Below are 21,758 nucleotides of genomic sequence, written 5' to 3'. Positions count from 1 at the left end.
GGAATTCCAAGGCCATGGGGTGGGGGTGTCTGGGATGAGACCTCAATGCGTGGTGCGGGTGGGCAGCACCCCAGAGTGGACATCACTGGAGGGAGACCCAGATGAGAGGCCAGGAAACCAGGTGGTGGTGTAGCTGGGGCCCTCACACTTCCCACAGGAGGGGACCCCCAGGCACCAACCACGCATCCTCGTTCGAATGTCTGGGCAGCGTTGTTCCTGGGGCAGCTACAGAGTCGGGTGGAGAGGGCTCCGCATGTCTATCTCCAACCTGATCTGCTTGGCCACGAGGCGTGTGGTGTGGCTCCCCCTGGAGGAGAAGTTGACTGAAGCATTCTTGTCACAGGGAAGCCCCCAGCCATCCCTCAGTGGCAGGTCTAGGTGACATGGGTAGGGCGAGGGGCTAGAGGCGCTGGCTGCAGTGGCCTGAAGTGAGACGTAACCTTCACCAGCCTTCAGACTCGGTGTGGAGAAAGCAAGGACAGCATTTCACGCACTTGGTGTTGAGTACATGTTGAAATGGTATTTTAGGTGAACTGGGTTACATAAAATGGACTATTGAAGTTCACTCCACCTGGCTACTTTCTCTTTTTAATGAATTTTGTATTTTTTTAAAACTTTATTTTCTGCAAAGCCAATCAAGTGTGGGGTGAGAGAGGTATAAAAGTTATTCTTGCATATTCAGGAACAGCAAGCACTCAGTTTCAGAAAACAACTTAAAATATTTGAATCAAAGGCAGTACCCTGCTACTTGTATTTTAAAACTCATGTTCTTTCTTAGCAACAACAACAAAACATTTTTATTGATTTCAGAGAGGAAGGGAGAGGGGGAGAAAGAAACATCAATGATGAGAGAGAATCATTGATCGGTTGCCTCCTGCACGTCTCCTACTGGGGATCAAGCCTGCAACCCAGGCTTGGGCCCTGACCGGGAATTGAACCATGACCTGGTTCATAGGTAGATGCTCAACCACTGAGCCATGCCAGCCAGGCTCCACCTGGCTACTTCCTTACTGTGGCTGCTAAGAAAGTTAATGTCCCGGTGTAGCCCACACCTGTGTCAACACCCTGTTTCCTTTGATAGCCCCTCAGGGCCTGTTTTCTTGGCTGCAGGACGGGCTGTGTTCAGTCCGTCTGGGGTCCCAGCCTTCCTGCTCTGGTTTAACGACCATGGGGCCAGCAGTTGCTCCTTGGCGTCGCTCCTGCCCAGGCCAGAGCGGTCTCCTGACCCTAACCTCTGGTGCCACCTCGGATCCTTCCAGAAACAGGCAGTTGGGGAGGCCTTGCAGGAACAGGAGAGTTGATGGCTCAGGTTCCATTGGCAGTTGGGCCAGAAAGTCACGAAGTTCTGGTGAGGAAAAGAAGGTTCCAGAAGAGCCCCCGCTGCCCTGCCTACCTTGGTGTTGTCTTGGAAGGAGGTGAGATATGAGGACTGGAGCTCATCCCTTCACACCCCATGTGTTCCCCCAAGGTCCAGGGCTGACTTCCCTGCCTCCCGCAGCCACTCCCCTCTCCCCCTGCAACCACCCTGGTTCCAGCTCTGGGCGGCCACAGGGTGCTAAGCCAGGGCCTCTTGGCAGTGGCCAAAGCCAAAAGCAGTGGCTGCTGAGGAAGCTGGGTCAAGTGAACCAGGTGCCAGCTGGGGCCAGAGCCAGGAAGACAGTCCAGGGAGGGGCCTGCACAGGGGTGTGATCTCCAGGTAGCTCCACAGCCTGGGACCTCCCTCTGGCCTGGCCAGGCAGGACATTGTCCCACTTCTGCTGCCCAGTGCTGTGTCCTCAGGCAGGGAGTGCACCTCTGAGTCCGAGCTTCCTGTTGTGGAGCAATGAGATCTGAGCCCTCTCTGGGCTGGGCTGTGCGACTCAGCGGGAGGAGCCCCAGTGAGCTGGCTAGGCACACTCCGTGACAGTTGCACTGATTCTGGGCCCCTGTTTCCCTAAGCGCCATCTAGGAACCAGCATCCCTTGTCAGCCCAGAAGGCCAAGTGGCAAGCTCGGAGGTACCTTCTTGCAGAGCTGGCTGATTGCAACTCCTCGTCCGGGGCTTCGCCCCCCTCTCAGTTAAGCGCTATCACCCTGGAGGACCTGGGGCTCCTCCTGGAGGACGGGCTGGCCAGCCCCGAGCTCCTGAGTCTGGAGGAGATCTCAGAGAGGTATGAGCCCAGCTGCCTGGCGTCCACCACTTCTGTCCCAGAGCAGGACACCCCCAAGCGCTGGAAGCAGCTGGAGCAATGGTGAGCCCCGTGGGGGCGGAGTGGGAGAGCCACACATCAGCCTCAAGGCATGTGTGCCGACTCGGCCTGCTCCTCATCCTGGCCAGGGTGGCCGACCTGCAGGCCGAGGTGGTGTCCCTCCGGGGACACAAGGACTACTGTGAGCGTGCCACACTGAGCCTTCTACAAGAGCTGCGCCGGGTACAGGCCATTGTGCAGCTGCAAGACTCGGAGCTGAAGAAGCTGAAGCAGGAGTTACACCACGCAGCTTGGGGCCCTGAGAAGGAGGCCCTGGAGGTGAGACACCTGCCGGCTGGGAGGCAGCTCATCCCCACCCACAGGCCAGGCTCCCCCATTCCCAGGTGTTGGGCAGCTGCTTCCTGGACCCTGAGCCCAACTCAATGCTGCTGCCCCGGCTGGGAGCCCAGAGAATCCCCATCAGCTGTGTCTGCTGGTCCGGCTGTGAGGGCCCAGGCCTGCACTCAGCCCACACCCTCCTCCTTGCAGTTCCCCAGCCCCCAGAACCAGAACAAGATGCAGGCCCTGGACAAGAGGTATCCCCATGCTGGGGTGCAGGTCTCAGCAGGAGGGAAGGGGGTGCGGAGAGCAGTGGCTGGTGCCGGACCCCTCAGAGCATCAGCCACAAGGTTTTGCTTTCCCAATTAGTTGTCTTGCCCCGGTAAGCAGTACATGCCCATGGAAGAACTCACACGGTCTGGGTTTGTGTGAGCCTCGGCAGCCTACAGAGGCCTGGGAAAGGGGTGGGAGGCTTGCTGCCGGGGCCCTTGGCTGGGCTTCCAGCCCCTGAAGGCTGCCCAGCCTGCTCTGGGCTTCTCCTGGCCACCAGGAGGGTAGCTGGACAGGCCCCAGGCAGAAGCGGCTCTTGTGTGCCAGGTTGGTGGAGGTCCGGGAGGCCCTGACCCAGATCAGGAGGAAGCAGGCACTCCAGGACTCTGAGCGGAAGGGCACCAAGCAGGAGGCCAACCTCAGGTGGGCACCTCTCGCCTCCCTCCCCAGGGTCTGTTCTGGACCTGCTGTGTGTGGCCATGTGGGTGTCACCGAGGCAGGGCAGGTGTTCACGTACCCTCGGTGCCAAGCTGCGGTTGACAGGGAGCCTCAGACACCTTGTGGATCTTCTGTGGGAAAAAGAGACTTGAACTTGGGGCCCCAACCATCCCCTTTCCCATAGGTCCCAACCAGGGCCCAGCTCTCACCACGCCAGGGGCCGGGGGGGTAGAGACACCAGCGTCTTGTCCCCACTTTGAGTTTACTCAGGCGAGCTATGCACCTCCTGCTCCGTGGGCCTGTAGGTCAGCCTAGGGCCCCCAGTGCAGCTTTGGCCTGAGGAGGGCCCTGCCAGCCTCCCTGTGGCTCCCCAGCTAGCCCCTCCGGCTGGCCGGGTTGCTGTGACCTTTGGCCGGTGCCCCCAGGTTGACCAAGTTGGCCAGGAAGCTGGAACAGGAGGAGCAGAACCGGGACGTGGCCTGCAGTGCCCTGCAGAGGAGCCAGGAGGAGGCCAGCCAAAGGGTGGACCAGGAGGTGGCCAGGCTGCAGGTACCAGGCCGGGCGGGCAGGCAGCTAGGCTGCCAGAGAGAAGGTCCGTCTGGAGGAAACCCCCACACTCCCAGCCCAGCCGGTGTCCTTCCCTTACAGGTTCCTCCCTCTCTCCAGCTATCTTTTTAGTGACCCCAAGTCCTATGCTGTGTAATACAGTGGCCACTAGCCACAGGTGGCCCTGTATATTGAAATTAGCTAACTTTTTTTTTATCCTCATGCAAGGTATTTTTTCCCCATTGCAGAGAGTGGAAGGGAGAGGGAGAGGGAGAGGGAGAGGGAGAGGGAGAAGGAGAGACAGAGAGAAACACTGATGTGAGAGAGACACATTTGCCTCCCACATGTCCCCTACCAGGGCCAGGACCCTGCAACCGAGGTACATGCCCTTGACCGGAATTGAACCCCGGACCCTTCAGTCCGCAGGCTGACGCTCTATCCACTGAGTCAAACCGTCTAGGGTGAAATTAGTTAACATTCTAGACAATTTAAAACTCGGTTCCTCCATCACATGAACCAAATTTCAAATGCTCAGCGACCACGTGTGGCCGTGGCTGCAGATGGGGCTGCACCGAGATGGAGCACCTTCATCACAGAAAGTGTCCTTAGCACCATCTCAGCCACCGCTCCTCCTCCCCTTCCTGTGCAACCCGCACCCAAATCAAGAAACAGAACCCCAAAGCCCGAAGCCCCTTCCTCGGCCATTTTCAACCTTGGTGCCCCCCTCGTGGAAAGCAGAGGTTACCCTCCTGAAGACGCACCTCCCAGTGCCGTGCTCCTGGGCTGCTGCAGTTTCCCCTCCTGCGGGAGGGCCGCGGGTGGGGGTGGGGCGGGGGCTCGGAGGTGGGTCAGGGGATGGGGCAGCCTCCAGCTCTGCAAATAGAGACCGGGGACTGCGCTGCACACCAGGGCGGCCCCAGCTGCCGCCCACATAGCTCGGCTGCTCAGCTTCGGTAGCGTTTCCCTCCCGCTTGGTTCCCGCCAGAGGCTGCTTGCTGCCCACTGGCCAGGAGCGCCAGTGGCATTGGGCCCCGGGGACTCCCAACAGGACAGGCACCTCCACCTGGTGGGATGCCTGCCTCTTCCCTAAGCCCACTCTAGGGCCCGGGTCTGCAAGCTATGGCCCATCCCTGGTTTTGTCAATAAAGTTTTATCGGCAGACAGCCACTCCCATTCGTTTACTATTGTCCACAGCTGCTTCTGCGCTGGAGCCACAGAGCTGAGGAGCTGTACACAGACCCTGCCCTTCAGGTTTATGTAGTCCATAAACCCGAAACATCTACTCTCTGGCTCTTTACAGATCATTTGCCCAGCCCTAGTCCTGGTCACCCTGCACAGGCAGGGAAGCTGCCAAGGGCTGGGGCACCCAGCACATGCACTCGACCTCCCTTCCTAAGGCTCCCAGCTCTGGGTGTGGTTTGGTGGTAGCTGCTATGCCTTCTTCCAATCCTCACTACTGTGGGCACCAAGTGTGTTCTAGACCTACATGAGCTTGGCCTGCAGACCCCTCAGCCCTGTGCCTGGCCCTCTGGGAGGACATGTGACCCCTGCCTTTCTTCCTAAGGAGGGTGTGGCAGGCCCAGCTCTGCTAGGCTCAGGGACAGCCAGGGACCCAGGACCCAGAGCCCCCCTGATGGAGACGGTTGGGCAAGAAAACAAGTCTGAGATGGCATGGTGGGTGGGGGGCAGCTGTGGGAGAGGGCGCCCAGCACGGTGGCAGCACGGTGCCCATGTGCTCCCTCCACAGGCCCAGGTGACCAAACTGGGTGAGGAGATGAGCCTTCGCTTCCTCAAGAGGGAGGCCAAGCTGTGTGGCTTCCTGCAGAAGAGCTTCCTGGCCCTGGAGAAGGTGGGAGCTGGCAGCTGGTGGGGCTCTGCTGTGTCCCCTGCCCCCGGCTCACAGCAGTGGACGGGTCTCTCGCAGAGGATGAAGGCCTCGGAGAGCACACGGCTGAAGGTGGAGAGCAGCCTGCGGGAGGAGCTGGAGAGCAGGTGGCACAATCTCCAGGAGCTGGCCGAGGAGCGGCTGCGGGCCCTGCGGGCGCAGTGCAAGGTGGGCAGCTCGGGCTGGGCCCAGGCGGGGCGCCTGGTGGGGCACAGGTCTCAGGCCACCTCGGTACTACAGCAGGAGGAGTGCTACCTCCTGGAGCAGTGCCGGGGCCTGGACAGGGCCGTGGTCCAGCTGACCAGGTTTGTGCGCCAGAACCAGGTGTCGCTGAACCGCGTCCTGCTGGCCGAGCAGAAGGGCCGGTGGGTATCCAAACGGGGCAGTGGGCAGAGAACGCGGGAGGTGTCAGGCTGGGTGGGTGGAAATGGCCCCTCTCCCTGGACCCCAGCTTCCTGGTCCCAGTGTCAGGCCCAGTTGGGTGCCTGGCAGAGTAGCCACGCGCCCTCAGCCTGCCCCTCACGGGGGACTCGGTGTGGCAGCGATGGACGCAGCCCTGTTTTGGTGGCCCCTGTGACGGCACTCCCATCCTCTGCTCCAGTGAGTGTCTTGGAAGGTTCTGGAGCCAGCAGCCAGGCTCCCCTCCCTGGCCCAGCTCTGAGGGGCGGGCCAGCCTCAGCTGAGGGACAGTCTCTCTCAGTGGCACCAACCCCCAGGGACACCAAGGGCCACTTGGAGGAAAGCCAGGCTGGGGAGCTGGCTGCCTACTTTCAGGAGAACATGGAAGCCATGCAGCTGGCCAGCGAGCAAGCTCAGCAGGAGACGCAGAGCACACTGGAGCTGGTGAGGGCTGCAGGCGCTGGGTCCGGTCTCCTCGCGGGATCCCCCACCTCCCAGCACCCACACTCGGCCCGACCTCCCACAGCTCCAAGAGAAGAGGCAGGCCTTGGAGGGGTCGGTGGCTGAGCTGGTCAGACAGGTGGGGGACCTGAATGACCACTTCTTGGCCCTGAGCTGGAGGCTGGACCTGCAGGAACAGACGCTGACCCAGAAGCTGTGTGAGGTGAGGCTGCCCGGGGGAAAGGCAGCCCAGACAGCTGGGGTCCTGGCGCCCCTCTGGTCCCTGAGGGTGGAAGCCTGACTGGCAGGTCCCAAAAGTACCCAGTGACTGTCTGTCAGGCCGAGGGTGGCTCTGAGCCGAGACCTCCTGCTCGGAGGAGGCAGCCCAGGGCCAGCTGCTGAGACGTCCAGAGGCCTGACCACACAGCGGGCTCCACGGAGGGGCCAGCGCGGCAACTCTGCCCTGGGGTTCTTTTTTCTCTTTTTTGAAGGTTAATCCACACACCGTACCATCCCCCCCTTTAAAGTGTATAATTCAGTGTGTTTTTCATATATTCAGAGTTGGACACCCACCACCACAATCACTCTTAGAAGGCTCTGCCCTCATTAGCAGTCGCTCCCACCCCCTCCCCGGACCCTAGCATCCACCATCTGCTTCCTGTCTCTGTGGGTGTGCCTTTCTGGACACGTCGCTGACGTGGAATCACACGCTGTGTGGCCTTCTGCGTCTGGCTTCCCTCGCTGAGATGGCTTTTTAAAGTCCGTTCGTGTGGCAGCGTTTCGTCCTTTTGGGCGCTGAGTGCTCTTCCACCACACGATGGGCCACAGCTGTTGACCCGTCAGTCAGTGATGGGCACTGGGCGGCTGCCCCTTTGGGTGACACGGAGGGCACCCTTTGGCTGTGGGGCAGGTGCCCCTGGCCCGCCCTGCGCCTCCTCCCCTGCAGTGTGGGCAGACTGCCTCTCCCTCTGTCCCTATCCCCGCTGACTCCCCGTGGGCAGCAGGGGTGGGGAGGGGCTGAGCCAGCCTGGAGGGTGCTGGCTGGCCTGGCTGGCCTGTGCGAGGCCGGTGTGCATGAGCTCAGAGTCAGAGGCATGCCCAGTCTGTCTGTCCACCCTCCCTGTCCACGCTCCGGCCTCACTGGGTGTCTGTGTCCTAGGCAAAGAGTGAGTGGGAAGGTGCCGAGCGGAGATCGATGGAGGGCCTGGCCTGGTGTCGGAAGGAGGCCCAGGCTTACCTGAGGGAGGTGCGGGAGACAGTGGACAGCCTGCCTCGGCAGGTGGGTGAGGGCTGGGGCCGCACCTCCCTCCCCTGCGGTGCCCACCCTTAGTCGCCAGCCCACCCCAGCCTCTGCTCCGTTTCAGATAGAAGCTGTCTCTGACAGGTGCGTCCTGCACAAGAGTGACTCCGACCTCAAGATCTCTGCTGAGGGCAAGGCCAGGTGAGGCTCAGCTCCCGGAGCAAGTCTGGCAGGCCCGCACCCCGGGAAGGGGCGTGAACGCCACTGGGCCGACCGCCAGGGAGTGGCCGGGAGGGCTCAGCTGTCTCAGAACCACTTGCTGCACCCACAAGCCTTCTCTTGGGTGCTCCTACCTGAGCTCCCAGCACCGTGGCAGCCCTAACCCCTCCCCAGCCCTGGCTTGGGGGCAGCCTGCACGGATCCCCGAATCTTTCCCTCTGTCACTCCAACCCCCCCTAGAGGGGTGTGGCAGAGCAGAGCGCCCCTTCCTCTGCCCAGGGTATCCTCCCTCTATTCACCCTGCCCCTCACCCTAGAGCGCTCCCCGCCCCCGAGCCTGGCAGCCTTGGCCTCCCGTACCCACAGAGAGTTCGAGGTTGAGGCCATGCGGCAGGAGCTGGCTGCTCTGCTGTCCTCCGTGCAGCTGCTCAGGGAGGGCAACCCCGGGCGGAAGATTGCCGAGATCCAGGGCAAGCTGGCCACGGTACCCTCTCGGGCCCCCGTGCCCGTCACGCTAGGAAGAGGGGGGCAGCCCCCTGTGGAGGGTTCCCAGGGAGGTTCACAGATGTCTTGCTGGGGGACTCCCCGCCTTAGACTTTGGAAGTTCCAAGTGGAGGCACCTATTGGAGCCCCAAACGCGGGGGCATCAGCAGTCACGGTGAAAGGAGCGCCCTGAGCCCGGGCTGGGTCCTACCTGATCACCGGGCTGCGGTGCCCCCAGACCCCCCCAAGGGGTCAGTTCCCGCTCTGGGAGGGTAGGGGGTGCTTCCATGTCCACGAATGGGGGGCAGTATTTAGTTTCAGAATCAAATAATGAAACTGGAAAACAGCATCCAGGACAACAAGACCATCCAGAACCTCAAGTTTAATTCGCAAATCAAGATGGTGAGAAGCGGCCTGGGCCGGCCCCGGGCTCCCAGGCCAGGAGGGTGGGCTGCTTTCTGGGCAGAGTCCGACTACCAGCTCCCCTGGCCCCTCCCAGCCTGCCCACCCTCTGTCTGCAGTCTTCCCTGCCATCCGTCTGTCTGTCTGCATGTCTGCCTGAGCACCGTTTCCAGGCAGATAAGGCCCTGGTTTGCCCAGAGGAAGATAATCCTGCCTGCAGCCCCCCCTCGGTCCCATTCCTGCGTTCCCGCCTCAGCTCCGCCCGGGCCGCCCCTGCCTCTGTCCCCAGCGCAAGGAGGAGATGGCCACCCTGAAGGAGTGCCTGGCGGGCCCGTGGAGTGAGGAGGGCCCGCAGGCCCTGACGCTGGACAGCAGGAAGGTCCTCATGTCCCGGGTGAGACAGCAGTTCATCAAGAACGTGGCCTCTGGCGAGTTGGTGCCCGTGAATCACTGGGGCGTGTATCAGGCCGTGAGGTGAGCAGTGGGGCGCTGCCTCCGGGTCTAGGTTCGGGGCTGGGGAGGCCCCGAGGGCCGTGGGCCCTGAGCCATGTCTCCGGGCAGGTGGCTGCGGTGGAAGGCGGTCCTCATGAACCAGGTCGCCAGGTGGAGGCCACGAACAGCCTTGGAGAGGTCCCTTGGCCGAGCGGCAGGAGCCTGCCCACCAGCTCCCAGACTTGCCCCTTTTCCAGAAATAAACAGGCCACTCCTGTATCTGTCAGAGCCTGGCATTCCCTCCAGGGGGTCAGGAGGCCCAGGCGGTGGGAGTGACCAAGAGGCTCCATCCCTGAAGCCTGTCCATCCCCAGACTCCCAGGATGCCCTTCTCCTGCCCAAGCCCAGCGGAGCCCAGCCCCCGCCGTCTTCCGGGCCTTCCCACCAAGAGGCACAGCAGCCGGGGATCCACAGCCACTCCCGGTCGGTCCCCCCGCAGTCAGCCCGGCCGCAGGATCTGTGCCTGTCGGCTGTGCCCTCCGCACCTGCCAGGTGCCCAGCAGAGAAGCGGCTCTTCCCGCCCTCATCTAGGGAGCAAACAGTGTCTGTTCGTGCACTCAGCAGCGCCCTCCTCCGGCCTCTCCCAGAAAGCGTGGCTCATCTGGGCAGCTGGCCCTGCCACCTGCTTCGGGGCTTGAGGAGGGGCCACCTGGGACTGGCCAGTGGCTGGGCAGCGGGAGGGTTTTCCTGGGAATCTCGGGGGCTGGGCTGGTTGGGCACAGTGTCTAGACCCCTTGAGCCCACAGCCTCTGCGTGGCCACAGCTCCTGTCCTGTCCTCCCTTCCTGTGGGCAGAGCTCCAAGGGCTGAAGGCCAGGATGGCCGGGTCGGTGCTGGGCCTTCAGCCCCTGCCATTCCTGCCCTGGTGGCTTCTGGTGGTGGCAGCTCCAGGTCCCCGGATGAGCCCTGGCCCTCTTCCTGGGCCTGGAAAGTCCCCACCTAAACTGGTTTGTCCTCCTGGTGGCCACCCATCTCCGAGGGCCCCCCAGTCCCTCCCAGGACAGCCATAAGGAGATTCCAGACCCCTGATGCCACAGCCCCCTAGGCCTCAGCCAGCTGCACGCCCTCCAGGGCCTGGGTGCCCCTGCCTGGCAGCTCTGGGCCCGTCTCCACTGACCAGCTAGCCAGCAGGTCACTGAAGTCGGGAGTCCCGGGGTGCAGCAGGCCCAGGGGGCTGGGCGCCGGCTCCTTCCAGAAGGAGGGGGGCAGCTTCCTCTGCGTCATGGGTCTGATGTGGCCGTACTTCTGCTCCAGCCTCAGCCGGTGGCTGGCTGACACCCTGGGCGCCGAGAACTGCCGTAGTCCGTAGTCAAACAACTCGGCCAGGGGCCCCAGCGGCTGCACCCTTTCTCCGCCAAGGCCTATCTCATGCACCCGCCCCTCGGGACCCCTGGGAGAGTGGGCCCCAGGCTCAGCAGCCTTGTCATCATTGGGGGACCCTCGCTGGGCCAGGTGCACCAGGTCTGCGCAGTAAAGCTCCCTGGCTGAGCTGCTGGCGGGGCGGCCATCAGCGTAGATGTCACAGGCGTCTGGGTCCTGCCCCCCGTCCTTTCGGCCAAAGTACCTCTGGATGTCGCCGCTGATGAGCTCAGAGAACCGCAGCAGCTGCAGTGGCATCTCGGGGCTGCTCGGACCCGGAGAGGCCTCTTCTGGGGCAACTATGGCCCAACCTGAGCTGTGGGGGGCTGGGCTGTGGGCCCCTGGCCCCTCACCCTCCAGATCCTCTTCGTCTTCCTCCCCTTCCTCCTCCTCCTCCTCTACTTCCTCCTCCTCCTCCTCCGAAGTGTCCGGGGGTTCTGGGTCTGGGGGCAGGAAGGGCCGGAGGGAGGGCAGCTGGAAGTCACAGAGAGGCTGGATCACGCCTGCGGCCATGTCCTCCACGTTGGAGCTTCTGGGGCCTCTGGGGCAGCAGGCGCCTGGGGTGGAGAGGGGGCAGGTTATCAGTCAGGGCCTGCAGCCCCTGGTGGAACTAGGCACTATGGCCACTCGTTCTTGGAGAGGGTGCTGAGCTCAGAAGTGGGTGAGATTTGGGAGAGAGGGGGCGGGGGCACCATGGCAGTGGGCGTGGCGGGAGCAGGGTGGGGGAGCCTGCGGAGTGCAGGCCGAGGGGGTTAGAACAGCCAGCGGCCTGTGGATGGTCAGGTCCTGTGAGCAGTGCATCCTGAAGGGCGGTCAGCAGGGGTGGGGGGTAGATGACCGGGTGGTGCCATGGAATAGTTGACTTGGGGAGCGAAGTCCCAGAAGAGAGAAGCAGGGGAGGTGGGCAGCAGGCGCCCAGGGGCTGGGATGAGAGTGGGTTTGGGGCCTTGGAGAGCAGAGCCCTTGCCCCAGGATGGGGTTGCTATGGTTCCTGGGGTTGCTAAGGCTCACGGAGGTGGTGTCGGCCCAGGTGCTGGTCAAGGGACCCCTTTGCCCCCTCACAGGAGTGTTGGGTTGGGAGCATCCCACCATCCCTGAGATGCCCACACTGAGCCAGGGAACTGGGCTTGGCATCCTCGGGGCTTCTCCCATCCCCCATTTCTGCCGTCCCGTCTAATTCTAATAAGTGCAGTCACAATGCCAGGCTTTCATTTGTTCCCTGTCTGGGAGCAAGGGGCAAATGAGACTGCTCCGCAGTGTGGCGGGTCAGCAGGAGGCAAAAAAGGCTGGTGGGCCTCTCTCGGCTGGGGCTTGGGAGGATGGGGCTTGGGAGAATGGGGCAGGGATTTGAGGAGGAGACTGTCAGGGGTGCCTCTGGCTCTCCCCTTGACCTGCAGCCAAGCAGGGGGCCGGGGGCTGGTTCTGAATGCCAAAGCCCCCCCACCCCCGCCAGGACCTGTCGGGCATGCCCCCTGCAGTTGGGAAGCCGATGAGTGAACCAGGAGAGAAGGAAGAAAGAAAGGGAAGGTGATGGGGAGAGAAGAAGGGGCTCCTAGATTGTCAGCACACACCTCCCAGGGGGCCGGGTGAGTCCACAGGCATCCCCGGGAGTCGGGCGGGCCTGCGGAGCACGGGCCTCCCCGCTCCCTGCAGCCTGCTGGCCGTGCCGAGCCCCCAATCTCGTTTAGTGCTGGGTCCCTCTTCCCTTTAGTGGGGGCATCTAGTGGCCCCAGCTGTGGGGTGGCTGCTCGTGGGGAGCTAGGACAGTGCCCTCTCCCCCCGTGCCCCAGCCTAGATGGCCTGACCCTGCGCAGCCCTGCTGGTGACCCCTCCCAGTGGGTAGGTGGTCCCCAAAGACTACCTGGTCAGAAGGGCCCACAGCCTTCCCGGGAGGGAGACCCCATAGCCTCCCGCCTGCTGCCCAGCGCTGCTCTTACCTGTGAGGCCTGCAACTCTGCTGGGCAGGCCCACCTCCACCTGGGCTCAAGCATTTATAGCCGGCTCTGCTGCCGGCCAGGCTGGCAAATATTTGGGGACTGCATTGTCATCGCAGACTGGGCAAATAGAATCCGTTTGCTTTAGCGCCCAGCAACCAGGGCCCAGCAAGGGGGAGCCTCGGCCTGCCTGGGGACCGTAGAGTGTTTGCTGCGCACCCAGCTGGCTCACACCCGGCCGAGGACCCTTATCTCCGCTGCTGATTGGGGCCCCAACCAAGCCTTGTCAAATAGGCGGAAAATTAAATTTCATGCTATTTTGACTTCTGGAGTAGCCTTCTCTAGAGGACATCCTGCTTGTGCAGCGCTCTGGGTGAGCGGGGCTCTGGCCAGCAGCGCACCTGAGCAGGCCGAGGGAGGAAGGCTGGGGACCGCCACCGGGCCCAGGTGGGGGGCTCATGCAGGCGGGGCCCCTGGAGCTTCTGCTCACCCTCTCCTGCCACCTCACACCCCCCCAGCGCTGCAACTGAACCCCTGCTCCTCCACCCCAGGGCTTCCTCCCCAGGGTCCAGGCAGAGATGGCGCCTTCCTTCTCTGCTTCTTTTTTTGGCTCCCACACCTTCCTGTGTGTGTGTGTGGAGGGGGGGGGGAGGTTGGTGCCCCCTCCCAGCCTGTGGAACTTGCCTGGAGGGCGTACTTGCTACACCTCCCTAATGTGTTACAACCAGGAGCAGGACCCCAGAGGGTCTGCCCCCTGCCAACCTCCCATCCTCCGGATGGCCCCGCCCTCTGCTCCGTGGTGCTGCACAATGTCCTGAGGCCACGTAACCATCACCACAAGCAGAGCTGAGAACAGCAGAGAGGGTTCTCCCAGTCTGCAGGCCAGACGTCTAAAATCCAGAGTCTCTTCGGACCCTAGCTGGGTAGCTCAGTTGGTTAGAGCATCGTCCCAGTATCCCAAGATTTCAGGTTGGATCCCTGGTCAGGGCACATATAAGAATCAGCTGCCCTAGCTGGTTTGGCTCAGTGGATAAGGCGTCAGCCTGAGGACTGAAGGATCCTGGGTTCGATTCCAGTCAAGGGCACGTATTTCCACTGCAGGCTCAATCCCTGCAATCCATGTGTCTCTCTCACATAAATGTTTCTCTCTCTCTGTGTGTCCCCACCCCCCACCCGTGGCCCTCTCTCTCTCTAAAAATCAATGGAAAAATATCCTCGCCTGAGGATTAACAAACAAAAAATCAGCCAAGCAATGCATAAATAAGTGGAACAACAAATTGACCTTTCTCCCGTCCCCTCTCTAAAATCACTTTAAAACCCAGGACCTTCGGGGCTGGCTCCTTCCAAAGGCTCCGGTCGGGAAGTCAGTCCCACACCTCTCTCCCGGGCTCTGGTGTCACCGGCCGCGATCCGTGGCATTCCTTGGTCACTCGGCTGTCCCCATGCCAGTGCCTGTGTCCCTGTCTCCCTCTTCTTACAGGGGCACCATCACTACTCCAGCCTGAACTCTTCACTTGATCATATACGCAAAGACCCGATTTCCACATCAGGCCACATCCTGATGTCCGGGTGGACTTCAGTTTTGGGTACACTATTCAGCCCAGTAAGGGCTCTCTATATGTGACCATGGCCCGCACCTCATTGTGGCCACTGCTGAGAGCCTGCTGCTCTGGACCAGCCCCTGGGAGGACCCCAGAGTCCCATCCACTGTGGCTCCCAAAGCCACCACCGCTTGTGGGCCAGGTTCTGAGGACAGGACAGCAGCCCCCTCCCAGCTTGGCATGTGTCCTGCCCCTGGGCCCCATTGTTACTCATGGTCCCTGATCTCCCTCCCCGAAGTGGGGGCCACCCCACCCCTCCCTGGGTCCTTGCCCTCCAGCTCCAGGCCCCACCCCCTTCAGGAGGAGATGACACCATCCCAGCAGTGATATCCAGGACTTTCCTGCAAATGGGGGTCGAGGGGCGGGTCTTCCCGGCTGATTGCTGCCAGTCATTTCTCAGGCATCTGGAGGGTCACAGGTAGGCGTGCAGTGCCACCCCAGGAACAGGACCTGCCCGGGCCAAGTTGGTGACCTGCCATGAGTGGGTCTTCGAAGCTGCGGATGTTGTTTGCCTGGGGTAGGACCAGGGAGGGGTGGGGGGAGGCAGGGCCACCGCAGGCCCAGGGAAAGGCTTCAGGGAGAAAGGAGGGATGTGTGACAGGCCAGGCCTCCCTAAGGCCATCACGCACCCTTCAGCATGCCTGGGGTGAAGCCACTGCCCAGCTGTCAGCCAGGATCGGAGGAGGCCTTGGTTGGGGTCCCAGGTGGGGCCTGGGCTTCTGGGGCCCCCAGGCTCTCTGTGCCCACGTCCTGCTCTGCCTCCTGCTGGCCCAGGGAGCTCCCCGCTGTTACCTGCCCTGGACCCCAGGGCAGCGTTTTCACCCGGTGTGCCCCACGGCACACTGTCGTGACACAAGAGTTTTTAAAACATGCAAAATACCTGACTATTTAGTCAGGAGCACTGATCCCTGATTGTCAAGTAAAAAAATGACAACAGTCAACACAACAACAGCCGTCTGGTGTGAAGCGGGTATTGCCTTTTGTCAGATGGGCAAAAAGTATATGTTTTGGCGTGCCGCAGAATTTTTGTAATCCGTATGTGTGTGCCCTGAAATGAAAAAGGTTGAAAATGGCTGCCCTCGGGCCACACTCCAGCAGCTGCCCAGGCTGTGGCCACAGTGCCCCCTGCTGCTGGTCAGGAAAGACCAGTCTCAGGCCCGTGCTTCTGGCCTCCGGCCTCCTCCGTGCCGGGCATGGGCTGGGTGCTGGGGGCACTGAGGAAGATGAGATGCAACCCTGCCCTCGAGAAGGTCCCCCCTAATGGCCAGAGGAGGCGGTTTTCGGGGTGCTGATGGGAGCAGGAGCTCATCTGGCTGAACTGCAGGAAAGGGGTCCTGCAGACGGGACAGCCTGCAGAGACCCAGCCCTCGAGGAGCTGGCACCCCTGTGGTCGACTGAATGAGGGCCCCAAAGACGTCCAGGCCCTAAGCCCCAGCAACTTCGGCCCTGGCACCTCACCTGGCAAAGGGAGCCTGCAGAGGTGGCTGAGGTAAGGACCGTGACTAGGAGATGATCCTGGGTCCCCATCCAAGGGAGGCCAGGGGGTCAGCGTGAGAGGAGAGGTGACCACAGAAGCAGTCACTGCTGGCTGTGACGGCGGAAGGTTGCCACGAGCCAAGGAATGGCGGCCTCTGAATCGAAAGCCAAAGGAACTGCGTCTCCGCTGGAGCCTCCCCAGCGCAGCCCTGCAGACCTTGCTTTTCGGCCAGGGAAACCCATCTCCGGGGCCGGTCATAAAGCCGGGTTGCTTCCCACCGCTCGGCTGGTGCGCCTTTGTTTCAGCAGCAAAAGGGAACTCGCAGCTGGAGGCATCGGCTGGACGGTGCGGCTGGGCGGCCGCAGGACCTGGTGGCCCAGCTGGGAGTCTGGACCTTCCTCCCAGCCCCGGGGAGCCCAGCCGCTCAGCTCCTCCCTGTCACTGAACCGGATCTGAGGTCCGGGCTCTCCTGGGGAAGAGGCCCACGGTGATCAGCCCCGGGCCTGCTCCTTCCTCCACGGGGCTCCCCTCCCATCCTGGCCTCTGCCTCCAGCCCCTGCTCAGAGGCGTCAGGGCAGGGGCTTTGGGTCCCGTAAGCGGCCCGGGGAGGAGGTGTCCGCTCGCACCAGCCATGGGAATACCGTGGACAGACAGCCGGACCCTGTTCTCTGCTGGCATCACCCCAGTGCTTTTCTCTGCGGGCCAGAGACCAAGGAGGGAACGCCGGTCTAAGACACAGACTTCTGGAGTGGGGCGGGGGGACCAGAGCACAGAGGCGTTTGGGAAGAGGAACCTGGGCAGTGCATGTGGGCAGGACATCTGGACAGGAGAGGCCAGAGGCCGGGGCAGGGGTACGACCGTGCCAGCGCCAGCAATCGATGACGGAGCCACAAGGCAGTGTCTGAGGCTCTAAGAGGGGGGGCAGGTATGAGAGGATTTAAGAAGCAGATCTGGGGTCTCAGTAGGTGTCAAAGAAGTATCCCCTTCCTTGCCCCTGAGCCAGGTTCATGATGGACCCAGGGGTCTGGCAGGTGGACTCTGGCCGTTGTTATGGTGAGGCTGGGCTGGGGTACAGCACCCTGAGGGGCCCCTGGATTGGCAGAGACACAGTTTCCTACACATGTCCAGCCCATGTCGGGTGGCCAGCCAGGCCAAGTGGCATGGGCGTCCCAAGCCCCCTGCCGCCCACGGGGCCCCTGGAGTGGGGCTGGGGAGCACGCGCTCAGGCTGCCAGGCCCGGAGCCCGAGCATATGTCCCCGCATCTGCTCCCAGCCAGCCTCCCGTTTGGGGCAGCGCTGGGCCTTTCGAGGTCTGTGCCCATCCTGTCCCCGCCAGCCCCCACCTGTTGTCAGGCCTCAGGCCCCAGGAGAAAGGCTCTGCCCTTCCAAAGGCGGGGGACCTGCCCGTCTCCACGCACCCCGTATCGATCTTCCCCGGGAAAATCAATAGCTCCAACATGTCAGCTCTCAAGTGGCGCTGCGAGGAATTATTCCCGGCACCGGGCACACAAGGGCTGCAGCCCTCCTGCCCATTAGGGGGACATTAGGCCTCCTGGGAGGTTTCTCTGTGTGCTTTGAGATAATGAAGGCTGAGGTGTTAGCTTATGTCCTTGGGAGGAGGGGAGGGGGACCATGACCAAGAGCAGGCAGGGCTGGCAGTACCAGGTACCTGTCACCCAGTGCTCGGCTGGGCTTGCTGGGGCCAGGGCAGAGGGGCGGGGGGGGGGGGGGGGGAGGGACCCAGAGGCACAGGAGGCCCTCGATGCATCTGGTTGTGGCTTTGCCCACTGTGGGCCCCATTGCATCGAAGGGTCAAGTGCACCACAGTAGTTGGCTGTCACTGCCCTCCACCGGGAACACACTGTGGCTGAACACGGTGAGTTCATGCCCTTGCAGCCAGGAGAGTGTGCACCGGGACATGGATGTCTCGGTAGAAGGGCGTTAGGAAGGGCTGTGGATTCAGGCCAGTGCGGGGTGAGAGGCTTTGCTCTGGGTCACACACTGTCAGGAGGCAGGCGCCTCTCTGAATGGGGGCCTGTCTCAGGCTCCTGGGGCTGCCCTAACAAAGGACCACCAACCGGATGACTTAAAACAACAGAAAAGTTGTCTTCTCACAGTTCTGGGGGCCAGAAACGCAAAACCAAGGTGTGCGCAGGGACACACTTCCAGTGAAGGCTTCAGGGGAGAGTCTCTTCAGGCCTTTCTCTGAGCTTCTGGTGTCGCTGGCGATGCGGGGCATCCCTTGGCTTCCGGCTCTTCACCTGTCCTCCTCCCGTGTGCTCAGTGTCTTGTCTCCTCTTCTCACAAGGACACCAGTCTGGGTTTAGGGCTCACCCTATCCCGTATGACCTCATTTTAACAAATTACATCTGCAAAGACCCTGTTTCCAAATAAGGTCACGTGCTAAGGTTCTGGGTGGATGTGAATTTGCAAGGGACACCATTCGGCCCAGTACAGCCTATTTTATTTATGTTTTTACTTTTATTTAGTTACTTACTTTAATATATTTATTGATTTCAGAGAGGAAGGGAGAGGGAAAGAGAGAGAGAAACATCAATGATGAGAGAGAATCATTGATTGGCTGCCTCCTGAATGCCCCCTACTGGCATGTGCCCTGGACCAGAATCATATCCAGGACTTCAGTCCGCAGGCTGATGCTCTATTGACTGAGCCAAACAGCTAGGGCTACTTTCTTTTTATTTTTGACGCTATTACAGTTGTCCCGATTTCTTCCCCCACCTCCACCCAGCCCGCTAGTACAGCATCTATAATAATAAAAGTGTAATATGCTAATTAGACCGGACATCCTTCCGGACGACCTCCCAGATGAAGCTGGGCTGTGTGGGAAGCCCAGGTCCAGGGCGCTGGAGGGAAGCCAGTGCCGGCAGCCGGGGGAAGGAAGGCCTACTCTTGCAGGAATTTCATGCATCGGGCCTCTAGTCTTAATATAATCTTATCAGAAGGAGGGCAGAAGAGGCAAGGCTCCTACATGGCTGGTAAAGGACAGCCTTCCTCCTTGAGCCAGAACAGGTGTTTGTTCCTTTTTGAGGTTTGGGCTGTGTCCTTGTTTGTGTTCAGGTGTGACTGCAAAAGGGTGTGTTTCATGTGGAGCCACCACAGTCATGGAGCGGCCTGGTCTCATGCTGATGTCCTCTGACAGTTTCTGTCCAACAGGAGACCCGCTGAGCACCAGGCACCCTGTGGAGGCCAGGGGCTGCCGTCCTCTTCAGACTCCACAAAGCTATGTTCTTTGCATCAGGCCTTTCCCCACGACAGAGACCAAGTGGCAGCAGGAGCTTGGGACAAAGGACGGGTCATTCGGACACTTGGGTTTGCTCATTCTTTTTTTTTTTTTGGCTGCAAAAAGCTTTATTGTTTCATTTGGTCCAATGCATGGGAGAGGGCTCCAGGGTGGTTAAAAGAATGGCTAGTAGTTTCGGGAAGAGACTCAGGTAAAAGCCAGACACCAGGGGATGCAGGGGGGCCTCTGAAAGGCCTCTGGGCTCCAAAGGCTCCTAGTCCTGCTGGAGGGTGAGCCTTTCAAAGAGATACTCGCCCAGCCCAGCCTGGGGGGTGGCCAGCCTGCGGATGTTAGTAATGTGGTCACCCATCTTCTTGATCACTTTCACCTCCTCATCCAGGAAGTGGTTCTCCAGGAAGTCACAGAGCTGAGGGTCTGCACGGGTAGAAGCCAGGGTCTGCAGCTCCAAAAGCGCCTGCTTCCGGCTCTTCTCCAAGGCCAGGGCGGCTTCCATGGTGTCCTGCATTTTGCCCCAGTCATCCTGGGAAGGTTTCTGCACATCCTGGGAGAGAATGCAGCAGCCACACTTGTTTTGCAACTTTAAGAAATGCTCAGAGCCTTCATGCTTCTCCAGCTCGTAGAAGAAGTGGCCCACACCCTCCAGAGCCACATCGTTGCGGTCGAAATAGTAGCCCAGAGAGAGGTAGGTGTGGGCGGCCCGCAGATGCAGGTTGGCCAGGCGTTTGACTGCAGCCTCCACCTGGGTGGAATAATTCTGATGAATTTGGGAGCTCATGGTTGTTCGGCAATAAGGAGTTAAGGTAGAAAAAACCCGGTGTGCTGGCTGGTCCTGGAGGTGGTTCTGAAGGTGGTGACGGGATGAGACACAGGGAGAGAGGCCAGAGGCTGGAAGAAGGGCGTCCCTGGGTCTGTTCCGTCCAAACACTGTTCAAGCAAAAGACAGATCCAGGACCTCCGAGTGCGCTGCCGGTTTGCTCATTCTTTGTTATGGCCATGAGCTGTTCCTCCCAGACCCTGGCCTCAGAGTGCCCCAGGAACCCAGAGGCAGTAAGAGTGCCCTCCACTGCCTCAGGATAGGATATTTCTATGCTGTCCGGTTATTAATCATAACAGCTGTCCTGGGGTCCTCGCAGCAGCCTGCTAAGGAGGCGTGACATTTTACAGCTGATGAAACAGAAGCTGGAGGGGTTCCGTCGCCCATGCAAGGTGTCTTCTTTCCGTTATCCATCCAGGGCAGTCATCGAGACTGAGACGGGCTTACTGGCCCCTCAGAGTGAAGCCTGAGCCCCTGTCCTAGCCTCCCAGCTGTGCCCCTACTCTGCTGTCCCAGGGCAGCTTGTGCCCTGATGCCCTAAAGCATTCCAACCAGGTGGCTGCATCAGCCTAATCAGCAACTCCACACCTAACTCCAGGGCTCTTTGGTCTCCACCTCCTCCAGAAAGATTCTGGCCCATCCTCCCACTTCCTGCCCTCTCCTCCTACCACCCACAGTGAGTGCTCCTGGGATTCCCTGTGGGCCATTTGGTTTGGCAGAGATTCTGGGTGGGGATCTGGGGTGGAAATGGTGGAGTGGGGCCCAATGAGGAGGACCTGGGTACACAGATGCCTCTGTTGACACAGCAACTTTGAACTCCTAGGTTGGGAGCTGAACTGCTGCCAAGCATCTGGAGTTAGGTTTCCTGGGGTGGGGAACATTCCCAGATGTTGCTGAGATCACAACACCTCTAGCCTGTCACCCTTGCTTTAATGTCTGGAGAGTTCCTGAGGGTGCAAAACTGGTCTTGAGTCTGGTGTTTCTGCCAGAAAGAAGGTGCAGGTGAAGGGCGCTCCAGAGGCAAAGATGCTGAGCTAGGGAGGCAGCACATTACAGTCCACAAAGTGACCTGATTTTTGTCACTAAGTTACCCCCCTCATTTCCCTCCCCCCCCACACACACATCCCCACAGAGTCTGTGATGATGCTTGTACCTCCCTATGTGGTCTTCAGACTGAATGACTCAGACAGAGCCAGGGCCAGTTTGCCTTGAGGGTCAGAATACTCCAGCAGCTTTCCCAAGAAGCCAACTGGGGTACCAAGTAGAGCAGAAGCCTGGGATACCGGCAGGACACCCTCCCAGCCTGACTCCTGGTGAACGGGAGCACACTGCAGCCTCAGAGGATTAGTGCTACGTCGTGCACACGTGATTCCGTTGGGGTGGAGAGGCAGATGTGTCCAAGTGCAAGATGGCTTTTCCTGAGAGCTCTCGGTGTGCCCTGCTGCGTAGGGTGAGGGAACCATGGCCTGCGGCAGGGCGAGCATTGCGCGGCAAGGCTTGTCCTGCAGAGCGGTTTGGCCAGCCCTGGGACCTGAGCACCTTTGGGTGTAGATGCCTGCGGTCCCAGGGTGCAGGGGTGCTCGCTGCCAGGGGGGAACCGGTGGGCAGGCTATGTGCTCACGGAACTCGATCCTAGTGGGGAACCCTAAGAGGAAACAAGATGACTCCAGTGACTCCAAGTCCCACGAGGAGAGCAAACTGGGGCGTCGCAAGGCTGCGTGGAGGCGTCCTGGGACTGCGCCAGCACAGCGCTCGGGATGCAGGCTCAGGGCGCCAATCTCGGGCGGTCCTGCCCGCTGGGCAACCCGCCCTGAGGCCAGTTTGTCGGAATAAGACGCCAGTACCCAGCTCCGCCGGCTGGCCTCAATCCCAGCATCGCAGGTTAGGTAGCCGCAGACTAGCGCCTCTTCGGGCCGGCAGAGAACTACATTTCCCAGCATGCCCTCGAGGCTTGTCGAGCCGACCTGCGACGGAAGAGGCCGCCGAGAGGAGA

At 60.9% G+C, this 21,758-nt stretch overlaps 3 protein-coding genes across 3 annotated transcripts; 1 reads left to right on the top strand and 2 right to left on the bottom strand.

Moving 5' to 3' along the window:
- Positions 1 to 537: 537 nt before the first annotated feature.
- On the top strand, positions 538 to 9,957 carry CCDC154 (coiled-coil domain containing 154; the record flags this gene model as incomplete). The annotated part of the gene is made up of 16 exons (XM_079789348.1): positions 538 to 1,415; positions 1,949 to 2,230; positions 2,317 to 2,506; positions 2,717 to 2,763; positions 3,104 to 3,199; positions 3,640 to 3,763; positions 5,508 to 5,609; positions 5,685 to 5,813; positions 5,886 to 6,488; positions 6,571 to 6,708; positions 7,645 to 7,764; positions 7,850 to 7,926; positions 8,310 to 8,427; positions 8,742 to 8,828; positions 9,118 to 9,302; positions 9,390 to 9,957. Exons 1-16 carry the CDS (start codon positions 1,168 to 1,170, stop codon positions 9,955 to 9,957), a joined length of 3,114 nt encoding a protein of 1,037 aa, XP_079645474.1. The 5' UTR covers positions 538 to 1,167.
- A 215-nt stretch (positions 9,958 to 10,172) lies between these two features.
- Positions 10,173 to 11,190, bottom strand: PERCC1 (proline and glutamate rich with coiled coil 1; the record flags this gene model as incomplete). Its single annotated transcript, XM_079781045.1, has 1 exon — positions 10,173 to 11,190. The coding sequence occupies one exon, from the start codon at positions 11,188 to 11,190 to the stop codon at positions 10,360 to 10,362; it is 831 nt and encodes a 276-aa protein (XP_079637171.1). The 3' UTR covers positions 10,173 to 10,359.
- Positions 11,191 to 18,625: 7,435 nt separating this feature from the next.
- On the bottom strand, positions 18,626 to 20,735 carry LOC307115329 (ferritin light chain-like). The gene has a single exon (XM_079798541.1). It carries the CDS (start codon positions 19,724 to 19,726, stop codon positions 19,205 to 19,207), a length of 522 nt encoding a protein of 173 aa, XP_079654667.1. The 5' UTR covers positions 19,727 to 20,735; the 3' UTR covers positions 18,626 to 19,204.
- Between the last annotated feature and the right edge of the window lie 1,023 nt (positions 20,736 to 21,758).

This window comes from Cnephaeus nilssonii (assembly GCF_951640355.1).
Source record: "Cnephaeus nilssonii genome assembly, chromosome: 2".
Taxonomy (NCBI): Eukaryota; Metazoa; Chordata; class Mammalia; order Chiroptera; family Vespertilionidae; genus Cnephaeus; species Cnephaeus nilssonii.
Note: the sequence above shows the minus strand (reverse complement) of the source record. Positions and strands in the feature narration are given on the sequence as shown.